Source organism: Nannobrachium achirus (genome assembly GCF_963921795.1).
Source record: "Nannobrachium achirus genome assembly, chromosome: 13".
In the NCBI taxonomy this organism is placed as follows: Eukaryota; Metazoa; Chordata; class Actinopteri; order Myctophiformes; family Myctophidae; genus Nannobrachium; species Nannobrachium achirus.
The window spans coordinates 35191002-35204493 of NC_137833.1; the positions used below are offsets into that span (position 1 = coordinate 35191002).

Sequence of the window (13492 nt, forward strand, 5' to 3'; positions counted from 1 at the left end):
AGAGCAGGTCAGACTATCTATGCAAACAGATCATGTGGAATTTGTTCTTAATTCAGTGACAGCTACAGTACTGACCGTAGTCAAGTAGAAGTAGAGGCTAAAACACCACCAAAAGGGCACGCACATATGAGGCTGTGTAGGCTGGATGCTGGACTAAAAACAGTATGCATAAGAAAGAAAATTTCCACACAGCAAATTGCTGCTTCCAAAGATAAAGTTTGTTTGATTTCGAGCCATCCAGCTATTCCTCAGACCTTATATAGCTACTGTATAAAACCTAATAGCTTCTCTTTTTCATCCACGGTTGAAAAACTGAATTTACACACAGCCCAATTTCACTTCTGTGCCAGGTTCTGACTCATTCACTCAGACACTCAGTTAAGCATTGAGCTTTCTTCTCATCTTCACTTCTCTCCTCAGTTTCTGAGCAGGCCACCAAGTGTCAGCTGGAGGCCGCGGGTCTGAAGTCTGTGGCCGGGACATCGTTCCGTCCCAGATGCGATGAGCAGGGCCAGTACCAGGCCCAGCAATGCTGGAAGAGAAAGTGCTGGTGTGTGGAGCCATCCAACGGTGACGTTATCCTGTACAGCTTGCGTAAAGGACCTGCTCCGTGCGGAGGGTTGGGAGATGGGCTCTCCCCCGGTGAGGAACAGTCGCAGAACACTTGTTAGACACGCTTCGAAGAGGCAGAATGCTTTTTAATGAGCCCATGGACACACTTACACTTCTGAACTTGTGTTTGTTTGGAAAGAGTTACATAACCAGTGTCTGTGATTGTAGTGTGGATGTATTAACTGCTCTTTTCCTTTTTAGTGGGTCTGAAGAGCATGATGGCACTGCCGAACCATCACTCTCAGGTCATGGGTGAGTACACAAACACTCAACTCATTGCATGCATATATGTACAAACAGTAGGCCTACTAGTGTTTTTAATTGTTAAGTGTTTAAGTGTTTGTTGGGCTTGCGAATGCGATACCCATAGGGTGACAATATTCTGGGTACATAATTTTGGATATTATTTTACACAGTTTCATCATCATAATATAGCTACTGTAGCCTTCAGAAAAACAGATACAACCCACCCTGGCTACAATATGCCTTCCGGTTGGTTCCAAGATTTCTAGCGGAAGGGCTGCGTTTAACGGAAGTTACGTAATGCCGTGCGGGTCTGTTTACATTCCCCAGCGAAAAAACAAAAATAGATTGTAGCTCTTAACTCGCTCTTAATAGGTGTAACATCGCCTGAATCAATGTTTTTGTTTGTATATTGTTTATTGCAAGCGCAAACCGATGGAGCAGGAGACGTAGACCAGTTTTTTTTTTCAGCCGGGAATACGTTTGCAGGAACACCGCACTGTGAAAAAAAGACAACTTACGGTCTCTGCCTCATATTGTCACTACGCTTTTCTCTTCGCAGATGAGTAAGCCTGGCTACGCAAGGCTAGATACAACCTAACTAGTATGTTATGGTTATTTTTTATTGATTGAGTTCATTTTCATTGAGGTGACATCATGTGGTAACAATGCACCTTAGCTGTTCTAAAATCACAAACCTCTTGAGGCTTATTGCTTTATTTTGCCTCACTTTTAATTCAATTTAGAAACTGGAACTTCTGAACAGTGACAAGTGAATCGTTGCTTGGCTACTGTAGCAATTTGAATTGAATGCAAAAAGCAAATGTGAGCATCGCTGTACCGTACTTCCCCATGCTCATTGTGTTCTTCTTTGTTCCGCAGAAGAGTGAGTCAACGTGAGAGGAATCCCATCCAGGAAAGGGGACGCTTCCGCTCACAGCCCAGACAACAACTATGTCAAATTATAATCACCTGCTATCACATTAACATGTATTTCATTTTGCTCAGTTTTTCATTCTATTCAGAATCAGTATGTAACCACCAGCTACTGATTTGTGAATTTTGTGTACTGTTGTTTATTTCTAGTCATTCACCTGAAACAGTACGACCATTCATTACAGGCGTGGTCAATATGGCAGCATCATTCACTCATAGGTAAACATGTCAGAAAAAGGTTGTAATGTTTGCTTTACTAATAAAATAAAAAATATGTTGTGCTGTCTAAGGGGCTAAGGGTCCACACATTGTAGCCTTTTGTAGTATGACAAGTGCATTTTCAGGTCGGGATACCATGTGTTGGGGGATTCATAGATCGGGTGGTTTTATCCAATCAGCTGAAGGTTTGTCACTTACCTGGAAAGGTATTTTCTGTTTAATAAGGGCTGAAGAGACAGAGACACTATCAGAATATATTGCTTTTACCTTTTAACAAAGAACTTTTTTTTTTAAACAAAAGGTATCACTTACCTACTATACAGGAGGAACCAAAAGTGTTCATGTGTACTACTGTATATGTCTTGTTGAATTTCAGCAAACTAATCGTGTTGATATAAAAAGGGAAATGAAAAGGATATTAATATCTGATAATATCACAATTAAAGAACACTATAAGATAAACAATTAAACCACACAGAGAACAATTGTTCAGTTTTGTTTAACATAATAACAATAATAATCTCTATTGTCCCTGAAGGGAAATTTGTCTTCACAGTCTGTTCAAACAAAGAAACAACACTTAACCATATAACAACACAAACATCACAAAGACAGATCATCAGTACCCCACTATATACACAGAAAAACCCTCTTAGTGACGGGGCGATTGTTTAGCAGATTGTTTAGTGCAGCAATGGCTGAGGGGACAAAACTCCTGCTAAACCGAACCTTGTGCCACTTCAAGGTTCTGTATCTTCGCCCTGATGGCAAGAGGACGAAGTAGCGATGCAGAGGATGATCAGAGTCATTTGTTATTGAGAGTGCTATAAGCGTGCACGTGTGATGGCCTTATTGTTCATATCAGCAAGTGTGGTTGTGGGAAGTCAGATGATCTTGGAAGCAATATGGGGGATACTGAAAAGTTCATTTCTGTTTGGCATGGACAGTATAGTGAAGAAACATTCTGAGCAGTACAACAGAACAGGTTGAATATTACATGCTTTTGTATAGTAATAATAGAAGATGGGGGCAACAGATAGTGATCTTAACTTTTGGATTACATGAAGTCTTTGCTGAAAACGTTTATGGATAGATGTAATGTGTTGATCAAACCTCAGTTTATTGTCCAGTTTATAGGCCTATTAATTAATGGTCCTGGTCGACCAATTGGTAGAGCACATTTTAAGTCACTATTTCTTATTGAAAGCTATGCTGAACTTTATGGCAAAAAAGAACCTCCACTAGATGTCACTGTTTCCCAGTAGCTCAGGTATAGCCACCTTTCAGGAAGTGAAAATCAATGAAGTCACTCCTGACACATGATGGGCTCTGTTTGGTTGAAATTTCAAAGGTACGATTTTATTTTTTGGACATATTATCATCTCAGAGGTGTTACTCAACATGATTATGTAACTTGATAGAATAAAAGAAGTAATTAAAATATAGTAACCTATTTGCTACGGATGAATATTAGAAGTAAGAAGCCTTGCCGAGCCATGAGGCCTGGAGCCTATCTCCTGTTTCTGTAGCATGACTCAGGCAGCATGATCTACAAAAGTGCACACCCTGGACATGGCACTAGTATGTTGCAGGGACCCCAATCCAACCCTTGATGCTGAGGGACAAGCTGGGAGGACCTCCCAGTCTCAGGACAGACACTCTAACCACAAGGCCACTGAGTTGATATGAATGAATAGAACTTCTGCTAATTCATGGTGTTAATATGATACATTTAATGTTATTTCATTATATATATGCTGACATAATTACTTTTGTATGATTTTATTCCTTCCTTAATTGTCATTTAGTCGTAAAGGCAGTGAATAATAAATTGACAATTTTTATGAAATAAAAAGCTTATGAACACCCACTGTTGTAGCTATATTTACTATTATTGTGTTTTATACTTATAAATATTTATATATATGCGCAATTTAAAGATGTTTAATGCAATCAAGGGTTGTATAGCAACTAGATGCCAGATAGCAGAGCATCTAAGTTGCTTGAGGCTTAAGAAACGCTACGTCTTGCCCTCACAACTACAACCAAATGTGCATTACTGTATGACAACTGCATTGGCCACCTCAGTGTTGCATTGGTGATTGGCTGATTGCGACTGTAGGTCGCAACCTCCAAATCTTGTGCGTGCGTCACGGTGCGTGACACCTCATCCCAGCTCAGCATAAGGATATAGCTGACCTGTTCTGACATCACAATGATGTCATCAATATTATGGTGTGACGCTACAGCGTATGTAAACGTTGCCATGTAAACGTTGCCAAAGTTCACACCTTGGTGGTTTTCCATCGATGCTGTTCAGAAAAGATACGGGACGGCGTGTACACGCATGACGGGATAAATTCAACACAATTTAGATTTGGCTGGTTCACATGGCTAGTGACCAGCAGGGACAATGCAAACAATGTCCAAAGGGTTTGTCCAGATGAAAGTTCAAAAAATGCATGGTTTTCCTGTGTTGGGGTACTGTAAGTCCCTGCGACATACTAGCATCATGTTCAGGGGGTGTACTTGTACATCAAGCTGCCTCACACTACTGAAACAGTATAAGCTCCTGACCTATGGGCCTCATGGCAGGCTCAGCAAGGCTTACTTAATGCCCGCAAACATTGTATTTGTGCTGTTCCACCACCACTCAAATCAGTTGATAAGGTGTGTGGTGGGCTGGTGGCTGATTTAGGCCAAATTAACTGGGCTTTGAGCTGGGTGTCACATCCCTTCAAATGGCGGATCTATACATTTATAATTTATTTATTTGAGCAAATTAGTTCATGAAGTCATCAGTGGTCCATAGTTTGGAGATTACCAATAAGGTTGGAATCTCAACCGCATTAGAACAGAAAATGATAGAAAACGTTATTGTCCACTTCATTGTTTATTTGTTTTGGATGTCACCATAGCATACTTGCTACTGTTGGAAGTAGCAGAGCTGTAGGCTTACATTTGACAAGGCTTTCAGTTTATAAATACCAAATATTATGTCAAATGTATACAACCATATTTCAAATAAAATATAACTGAAGGCCTTAATCCTCTAAAATCAGTTTAGCCTTTTCTCAAAAATGAAAAATCTTCTTGCTCCGGCAACTGATGATGGCAACACCGGCAGCCAATCAGAAATGGACTTTGATAAAATACCAGTTCAACCTTTTACAGGCTTTCAGTTATGTTTTATTTGAAATATGTTATTATACATTTTACATTAATATATGGTATAGATAAATTGTGAATTTGAGTGTTTATGGATGGTTGTTTTGGATTATTTATAAACTCAAAGCCTTGTCAAATTGCTTTTGAGCCTTGTACAGCTCTACTTTTTGTATAATCATCCCAACAGTTTATTTGTTGTTTTTAGTAAGTACCGTATGTCAAACATAAATTATCAATAAAATGGACAATAACGTTTTCTCTTGTTTTCTGTTCTAATGCAGCTGAGATTCCAACCTTATTCCAAAAATGTAGACATCACTACTAAACAATTTGTTCAGACCTCATCACCTATTTGTGATAATTAGCTTTGTTGAAAGGATTGATTGGTAATTTCCAAACTATGGCCTACTGATACTGTACAGCAGATGTTTTGAATCCGTCCGTCCATCCGTGTTCGTCTGTAAACAGCTAATCTCCGGCACCATTGGCCCGATTGCAGTGAAACCTGGATGCCGGAGCAGAACCTCTTTACTACATTGTTTCAGTTATAGCACCACCAGGAGGCCAATTTTTCCAAACACAAGGCCACTGAGTTGATATGAATGAATAGAACTTCTGCTAATTCATGGTGTTAATATGATACATTTAATGTTATTTCATTATATATATGCTGACATAATTACTTTTGTATGATTTTATTCCTTCCTTAATTGTCATTTAGTCGTAAAGGCAGTGAATAATAAATTGACAATTTTTATGAAATAAAAAGCTTATGAACACCCACTGTTGTAGCTATATTTACTATTATTGTGTTTTATACTTATAAATATTTATATATATGCGCAATTTAAAGATGTTTAATGCAATCAAGGGTTGTATAGCAACTAGATGCCAGATAGCAGAGCATCTAAGTTGCTTGAGGCTTAAGAAACGCTACGTCTTGCCCTCACAACTACAACCAAATGTGCATTACTGTATGACAACTGCATTGGCCACCTCAGTGTTGCATTGGTGATTGGCTGATTGCGACTGTAGGTCGCAACCTCCAAATCTTGTGCGTGCGTCACGGTGCGTGACACCTCATCCCAGCTCAGCATAAGGATATAGCTGACCTGTTCTGACATCACAATGATGTCATCAATATTATGGTGTGACGCTACAGCGTATGTAAACGTTGCCATGTAAACGTTGCCAAAGTTCACACCTTGGTGGTTTTCCATCGATGCTGTTCAGAAAAGATACGGGACGGCGTGTACACGCATGACGGGATAAATTCAACACAATTTAGATTTGGCTGGTTCACATGGCTAGTGACCAGCAGGGACAATGCAAACAATGTCCAAAGGGTTTGTCCAGATGAAAGTTCAAAAAATGCATGGTTTTCCTGTGTTGGGGTACTGTAAGTCCCTGCGACATACTAGCATCATGTTCAGGGGGTGTACTTGTACATCAAGCTGCCTCACACTACTGAAACAGTATAAGCTCCTGACCTATGGGCCTCATGGCAGGCTCAGCAAGGCTTACTTAATGCCCGCAAACATTGTATTTGTGCTGTTCCACCACCACTCAAATCAGTTGATAAGGTGTGTGGTGGGCTGGTGGCTGATTTAGGCCAAATTAACTGGGCTTTGAGCTGGGTGTCACATCCCTTCAAATGGCGGATCTATACATTTATAATTTATTTATTTGAGCAAATTAGTTCATGAAGTCATCAGTGGTCCATAGTTTGGAGATTACCAATAAGGTTGGAATCTCAACCGCATTAGAACAGAAAATGATAGAAAACGTTATTGTCCACTTCATTGTTTATTTGTTTTGGATGTCACCATAGCATACTTGCTACTGTTGGAAGTAGCAGAGCTGTAGGCTTACATTTGACAAGGCTTTCAGTTTATAAATACCAAATATTATGTCAAATGTATACAACCATATTTCAAATAAAATATAACTGAAGGCCTTAATCCTCTAAAATCAGTTTAGCCTTTTCTCAAAAATGAAAAATCTTCTTGCTCCGGCAACTGATGATGGCAACACCGGCAGCCAATCAGAAATGGACTTTGATAAAATACCAGTTTGATTTAGTTAAGCTGTTGAGGGGTTTTCCAAAAGTGTAAAATGTTTGAAAGTAGCATATGACTGAGCTGAATTACAATATTTCATGTATGGCTTTACTCTCTATTTCCTTTTGGTTGTGCATGTCAGCAGTAATATTACATACATTATTAAATAAATCATATAAATTGTAACAACTTAGTACTAAAGGGCATCTTATAATTCTGTCATTTGAAAACTATTCCTGCAGTTCAATCATTTCTTTCACAGTACACTGAACACTCTGAACACTGAAGATTAAAAAAATAACTAGAAAAGGTGCTCCTCGGACAGGTCAGTTTATGTGGGCCAGCAATGTTTGAAATTTGGCAATCAGGATGGAATATGAAAAATTGGACAGATCCATCTTGATCACTATTGTGTACCGATTTGCGTGATGTTTGGACAAAATCTTTAGGAGTAATATCAAGAAATGTGTTTAGCAAAAATCAGCCTCCTGGTGGCGCTATAAAAGGCTGATGCAGGGGAAAGGTTTTTCCTTGGCCTCTATAGGGACACCAATCGGTCCAGTCAAACAAACACATAGGTAATAAGGCGAATTGGCCTGTTATAGCGCCACCATAAGGCCGATTTGTTCTAGTAGCAATGTTTGTGCAAAGTTTCACAGCAATTGCATCATGATTTGAGACATTTTGTCCAAAAGAGACCACTCCTGCAAACTTTCGAAGCCAATCTTAGCCAATTAGGATGGAATATGAAAAAACTGAAAGACCAGCTTTGTTTAATGACTAATAGAGATACTGTGTACCGACATGCGTGATGTTTGAACAAACTCTGTAGGAGTAATATATGTGTTTGGAAAAATTGGCCTCCTGGTGGTGCTATAACTGAAACAATGTAGTAAAGAGGTTCTGCTCCGGCATCCAGGTTTCACTGCAATCGGGCCAATGGTGCCGGAGATTAGCTGTTTACAGACGAACACGGACGGACGGACGGATTCAAAACATCTGCTGTACAGTATCAGTAGGTCATAGTTTGGAAATTACCAATCAATCCTTTCAACAAAGCTAATTATCACAAATAGGTGATGAGGTCTGAACAAATTGTTTAGTAGTGATGTCTACATTTTTGGAATAAGGTTGGAATCTCAGCTGCATTAGAACAGAAAACAAGAGAAAACGTTATTGTCCATTTTATTGATAATTTATGTTTGACATACGGTACTTACTAAAAACAACAAATAAACTGTTGGGATGATTATACAAAAAGTAGAGCTGTACAAGGCTCAAAAGCAATTTGACAAGGCTTTGAGTTTATAAATAATCCAAAACAACCATCCATAAACACTCAAATTCACAATTTATCTATACCATATATTAATGTAAAATGTATAATAACATATTTCAAATAAAACATAACTGAAAGCCTGTAAAAGGTTGAATGCTCTACAACTCAACTCTTCAGTTTACCTTTTACTCAAAAAATTAGGAATCATCTTCCTCTGGCAACTGATGACGCCAACATCGGCAGCCAATCAGAAATGGACTTTGGCAAAACACCACCTTTTGATTTAGTTGTTGTTGTGGGGTTTTCCACACCCATGTCACACAGTTTATCTCCCTATATAAAACCTCACTGACTGTGAACATGTACCTGAAGTTCCTGAACCCAAGTAAGGTAAGGTTTACGAAACTTTACGTGTGTGTAGGGATTTACACAAATATTTATGTCATTTATTTTAAGCCTAGAATCAAGCCATCCAGGATCCTGGTGAATCAAGACCATAAAAGCTTTTTTCCCCCCCTATGGTCCTGGATGGCTTGATTCTAAGCTTAAAATAATTTATATAAATATTTTTTGCAAAACTCTATGGGAAAAGTTAATGGGCAATTTTTATGTGGCACCAGAGGACCACATCCACTGCTATGCCCTAATCGCGTGTGTGTGTGTGTGTGTGTGTGTGTGTGTGTGTTTCTAGGTGCACAAAAAGATGTCTGATCCTCAGTCCAATGAGCCTCTGATTGCAGCTTCTGGCCAGGCTGCCATCAAAGTAGGACCACCAGCCGCGAGGTAAGATAGACAAACAACAAAACAACACTAGGTATATATTAGGTATATATTACAAAAAGGCTTCAAAAGGCTTGACTCAAATGCAGATTATAATCAGGCTTATGCATTTTGTCCGGAGTCTTCAACCGAGCACAGTGCAGTCTCCACCCTCTCACTCTCCTCCCTGTCTTCCACATATCCACGCCTTCCGTATACCATCCCTACCAGGAAATCACACAGGCACACATAAAGAGACCCAAATACTTGCATAAATGCTTCCCATTGGGGACAAATCGAATTGTTTCACTTAACAATGAGGATTGTATCGTGCAGTTCTGTAACACAAGTTGATTTTGTTCTTGTTTACCATTAAAGATCACAAGCATTTTAACATCTAAAATGATGTGCCTCTTCCCCCTTCTTTTTCACATCTCCCTCCCTCCCTCTCTCCCCCTTTACTCTAATCCTTTCTCGCACTCGTTCCTATTTAAACACATCACTCCTTTTCTATCTCTTTCTTCTATATCCCTTCATCCTTCTTGTTCTCTTTCACCTCTTCTTCTACTTGATGTATCTCCCTTCTCTTCTCCCATCTCTCCCTTGTCCTCTACCAACATCTCTCCATGTCCTTCTCCATGTTCATCAACCCACTGGTTTTCAGTTCCAGTGGCTCTTCATCCCGGGCCTATAAGGTTGCAGGTTTAACCCTGCTGGCCTGTCTGTTGATTGCTGGCCAGGCTCTGACTGTGTATGTCGTCCTCAACCAGAGGAACGACATCAAAGCTCTGGAGCAGAAGCACAAAGAGATGAAGGACGACTTGAAGAACGCAGTGAGAGTCGGTGAGAAGGAGAAAAAATTATATAGTAAAGGGTTAGAGTAGAGTTTTTGAATAAATGCAAGAAAATAATATGAAAAAAGGACCAGGGGCCAAAAACAAAGAGACTAGCATTTCTATAATGTTTCCTGTATGTCCCAATTTAAGACAAATATTTGAGAAATACATTTAACGTGAAGTTGTGGGAGTCTGAAAAGGTCAGCTGTGTGTGATAAAGACATGAACATTTCCCAGTAATAAATACAATTACAAACATTTCCTGTTGGTAGGTCATTTGTGTTTTAAGAATTATATTTCTATCAACCAGTAGCTAATTCCGTGGCACGTAGACTAGACTTCAGTATGAATATTAATCCTTCCCCCCCTTTTTTTTCTTTTTCCCATTCTCTCTTTTTGTCCCCGTTAAATTTCCCCAAAACCTCTTCATCTATGTATCCTCTCTCTCTCTCTCTGTCGCTCTATAGCTGCTGTCCCTGTGAAGATGCAGGTGCCCATGAGCAACTTTCCCAGGCTGACCAACTTCCTTGATGAGGTACACTAACCAGCTTAATCAATAGCTTAGTCTTAAAGTGAACTCTATAACATTTTTAAATCATGTGTTTCATAACACAAAAGTGAGTTTGTGAGAAATACATACAGGGCTGTCGACAAAGAAGTTGTCTTTTAACCCAAAATGTATCCAGGTTGCCACCTCAAATCCCAAACTGAGTATAAGCTAGGCATAGGCAGAGTAAAACTTGTAACTGCTACAGTTGGCCTATATTTACTTTTAGTCCATGTTCCATATTTGAAGGTTTTACAGATGAATCAGTACTATACAGTCTATTAAACCAACTGAGTGTTGTTTAATATTTGATTACCGGTATATCAAATACTATAACATCCTATAGGTACGATTACTGGAAGCTGTCTACATTTCATTGAGCACTACTTATGTATGCAAAACTCAGATTACTGGAAATTCTGTGTCATTATTTCAACATTTTAACAAAATTCTTTGGCTGTCTACTGTTTCTCACTTCCTGGTTTTATTCTGATTCTCAGAATCTCAGTTCCGTTTTGTTTCTCTGATCATGTTTCAGGGGGAGTCCAGTGCAGCACCTAATGGTGGAACAAGTATGTATTACATGAAATCAATCTGTCTGTCAGCCTGTTGCTCTACTATATCGTTGTTGTTGGGTGGAAACCTTCTATGTCCAAAAGCGTTCCTTTTGTATTCATCATTTTAAAAAATGATTTAAAATAGTAAAAATGGGCGTTGTGTGCTTGTAGATCTGCTATTTTCACTAGTTTTGAGCGACAATCTTGTTTACCAAGCCAACTCTTCCTCTCATCACTCCTTTCCTCTCCTCAGTTTCTGGGCACACCAAGTGTCAGCTGGAAGCTGCGGGTCTGAAGCAGCGCGAGCAACGTTGGCCAAGCCCAAAGTTCCATCCCAGTTGTGATGAGCAGGGCCGCTACCTGGCCCAGCAGTGCTGGATGCGCCAGTGCTGGTGTGTGGAGCCAGAGACCGGGGCTGTTGTCCACGACAGCGTGCGCAACGGACGAGGCCGCTGTGCCGGAGCTTCTGGGGATGGGCTCTCTGGTGAGGAACAGAAAACATATTGGACACAGTTCAAAGTCAGAAACAGGATTGTTCTTAATGACACACTTCTGAACTGGGTTCACTTTGTTTGGACCGAACAAGATTCCTGGTCTGTGTGATTAGTGTATGGATGTACTAACTGCTCTTTTCATTTCTATAGTGGGTCTGGATCTGATGGAAGCTCTGGAGCCCATGCCCATGGGTGAGGCCTGAGGTGAGTACATTCTCAACATCTATGTTATGCATATAGGGCAGGCTACAGTATATGTGCACACATTGCAAGTGTTTTAGCATCCTATACAGTTCATTTCACTTTCTATACAATTTAGTAACTGTAACTGGATTTTCCTCAGAAGTCAGTGAGACAAAGTAAAAATAAACACATTATTGCTGACCAATGAATAGCTGCTATAGTTACTGACTAAACCCAAAGGGAACTGATAACTTTTGTGAGTGTCTTGCTTGGTGTGGTTAAGTTACATGTAACCATGTCTGTGTTTTTTGTTCTTGACTTTAAAAGATTATGTTAGCATTGATGCCCCATACTTCCCCATCCTCATTTTGTTCTTCTTTGTTCCTCAGAAGACTACGTCAGCAAGAGAGGGATACCATCCAGGAAAGGATGCTTCCACTCACAGCCAAGACAAATATAACAACCATGTCAAATTATAATCACCTGCTCTCATATTGACATGGATTTTATTTTATTCATACATTCTATCCACTATCATGTAACCATCAGCTACTTATCACTGACTCATGGTTTTGTCCAAAGGGTGTGTCCACATATGAAAGTGCCAAAAATGCATGGTTTTCCTGTGTTGGGGTACTGACTGAGTCCCTGTGACATACTAGCATCATGTTCAGGGGGTGTACTTGTACTTACTTAATGCCTGCAAACATTTTTGCTGTTCCACCACCACTCAAATCAGCAAGTATATTGATAAGGTGTGTGGTGGGCTGGTGGTGGATTTAGGTCAAACTAACTGGGCTTTGAGCTGGGTGTGCAGTCACATCCTTTCAAATGGTTGATCTATACATATTTACAGTATAATATATTTATTTTAGCAAATGAGTTCATGAAGTCATCAGTGGCCCATAGTTTGGATCTCAACCGCATTAGAACAGAAAATGATAGAAAACCTTATTGTCCACTTTATTGTTTATTTGTTTTGGATGTCACCATAGCATACTTGCTACTGTTGGACTATACAATACAATATACAAAGTAGCAGAGCTGTACATTTGACAAGGCTTTCAGTTTATAAATAGTTCAAACCAAACATGAATAAACACTCTTAATGTAATCATTTTCATAATGTATGTGTACCAAATATTATGTAAAATGTATAAAACCATATTTCAAAATGTATGAAACCATATTTCAAATAAAATATAACTGAAGACCTGTTAAAAGTTTATTCCTCTAAAATCAGTTTAGCCTTTTCTCAAAAATAAAAAATCTTCTTGCTCCGGCAACTGATGATGCCAACACCGGCAGCCAATCAGAAATGGACTTTGATAAGTTTGATTTAGTTAAGCTGTTGAGGGGTTTTCCAAAGGTGTAAAATGTTTGAAAGTAGCATATGAGATCAAACTCAGCTGAATCACAATATTTCATTATGGCTTTACTCTCGAACAAAATAAAAAGAAAATAAACAAAAATAAAAATAAAACAATTCACAGGAGGCATTATGATTCCAGAAGGAGCGAATACACTTCCCGGCAGCGGCACCTGCCGCGACGTCGTCGGACTTGCCGACCCTCCCTCCTCCAGAAGGAGCGAATACAC

The 13492-nt window shown here is 39.4% G+C and overlaps 2 protein-coding genes across 3 annotated transcripts in view; both read left to right on the plus strand.

Annotated features, from left to right (window-relative positions):
* The window catches only part of cd74b (CD74 molecule, major histocompatibility complex, class II invariant chain b), a 5336-nt gene extending 3373 nt beyond the window's left edge, over positions 1-1963 (plus strand). The window contains exons 6-8 of the mRNA XM_080740298.1: positions 421-642; positions 814-864; positions 1738-1963. Coding sequence (XP_080596424.1) covers positions 421-642; positions 814-864; positions 1738-1745 — 281 coding nt within the window. The 3' untranslated portion in view covers positions 1746-1963. The remainder of the gene's footprint in view (positions 1-420; positions 643-813; positions 865-1737) is intronic.
* A 6898-nt stretch (positions 1964-8861) lies between these two features.
* Positions 8862-13055, plus strand: LOC308296917 (uncharacterized protein). 2 transcript variants are annotated; one of them, XM_080740271.1, is made up of 8 exons: positions 8862-8907; positions 9209-9300; positions 9941-10119; positions 10580-10647; positions 11198-11231; positions 11470-11700; positions 11861-11914; positions 12286-13055. In XM_080740271.1, exons 1-7 carry the CDS (start codon positions 8878-8880, stop codon positions 11911-11913), a joined length of 687 nt encoding a protein of 228 aa, XP_080596397.1. In that variant the 5' UTR covers positions 8862-8877; the 3' UTR covers position 11914; positions 12286-13055. The 2 variants fall into 2 exon arrangements, with proteins under 2 accessions (XP_080596397.1, XP_080596396.1); XM_080740270.1 differs by having other exon boundaries at positions 12283-13052.
* Positions 13056-13492: the final 437 nt, after the last annotated feature.

Coding starts and splice junctions, on each gene's coding strand:
- LOC308296917 (XM_080740271.1), top strand. CDS start 8,878: ATGTACCTGAAGTTCCTGAACCCAAGTAAG. Junction 11,232..11,469: donor AGCACCTAATGGTGGAACAA/GTATGTATTACA, acceptor TCCTCTCCTCAG/TTTCTGGGCACACCAAGTGT. Junction 11,701..11,860: donor TTCTGGGGATGGGCTCTCTG/GTGAGGAACAGA, acceptor TCATTTCTATAG/TGGGTCTGGATCTGATGGAA.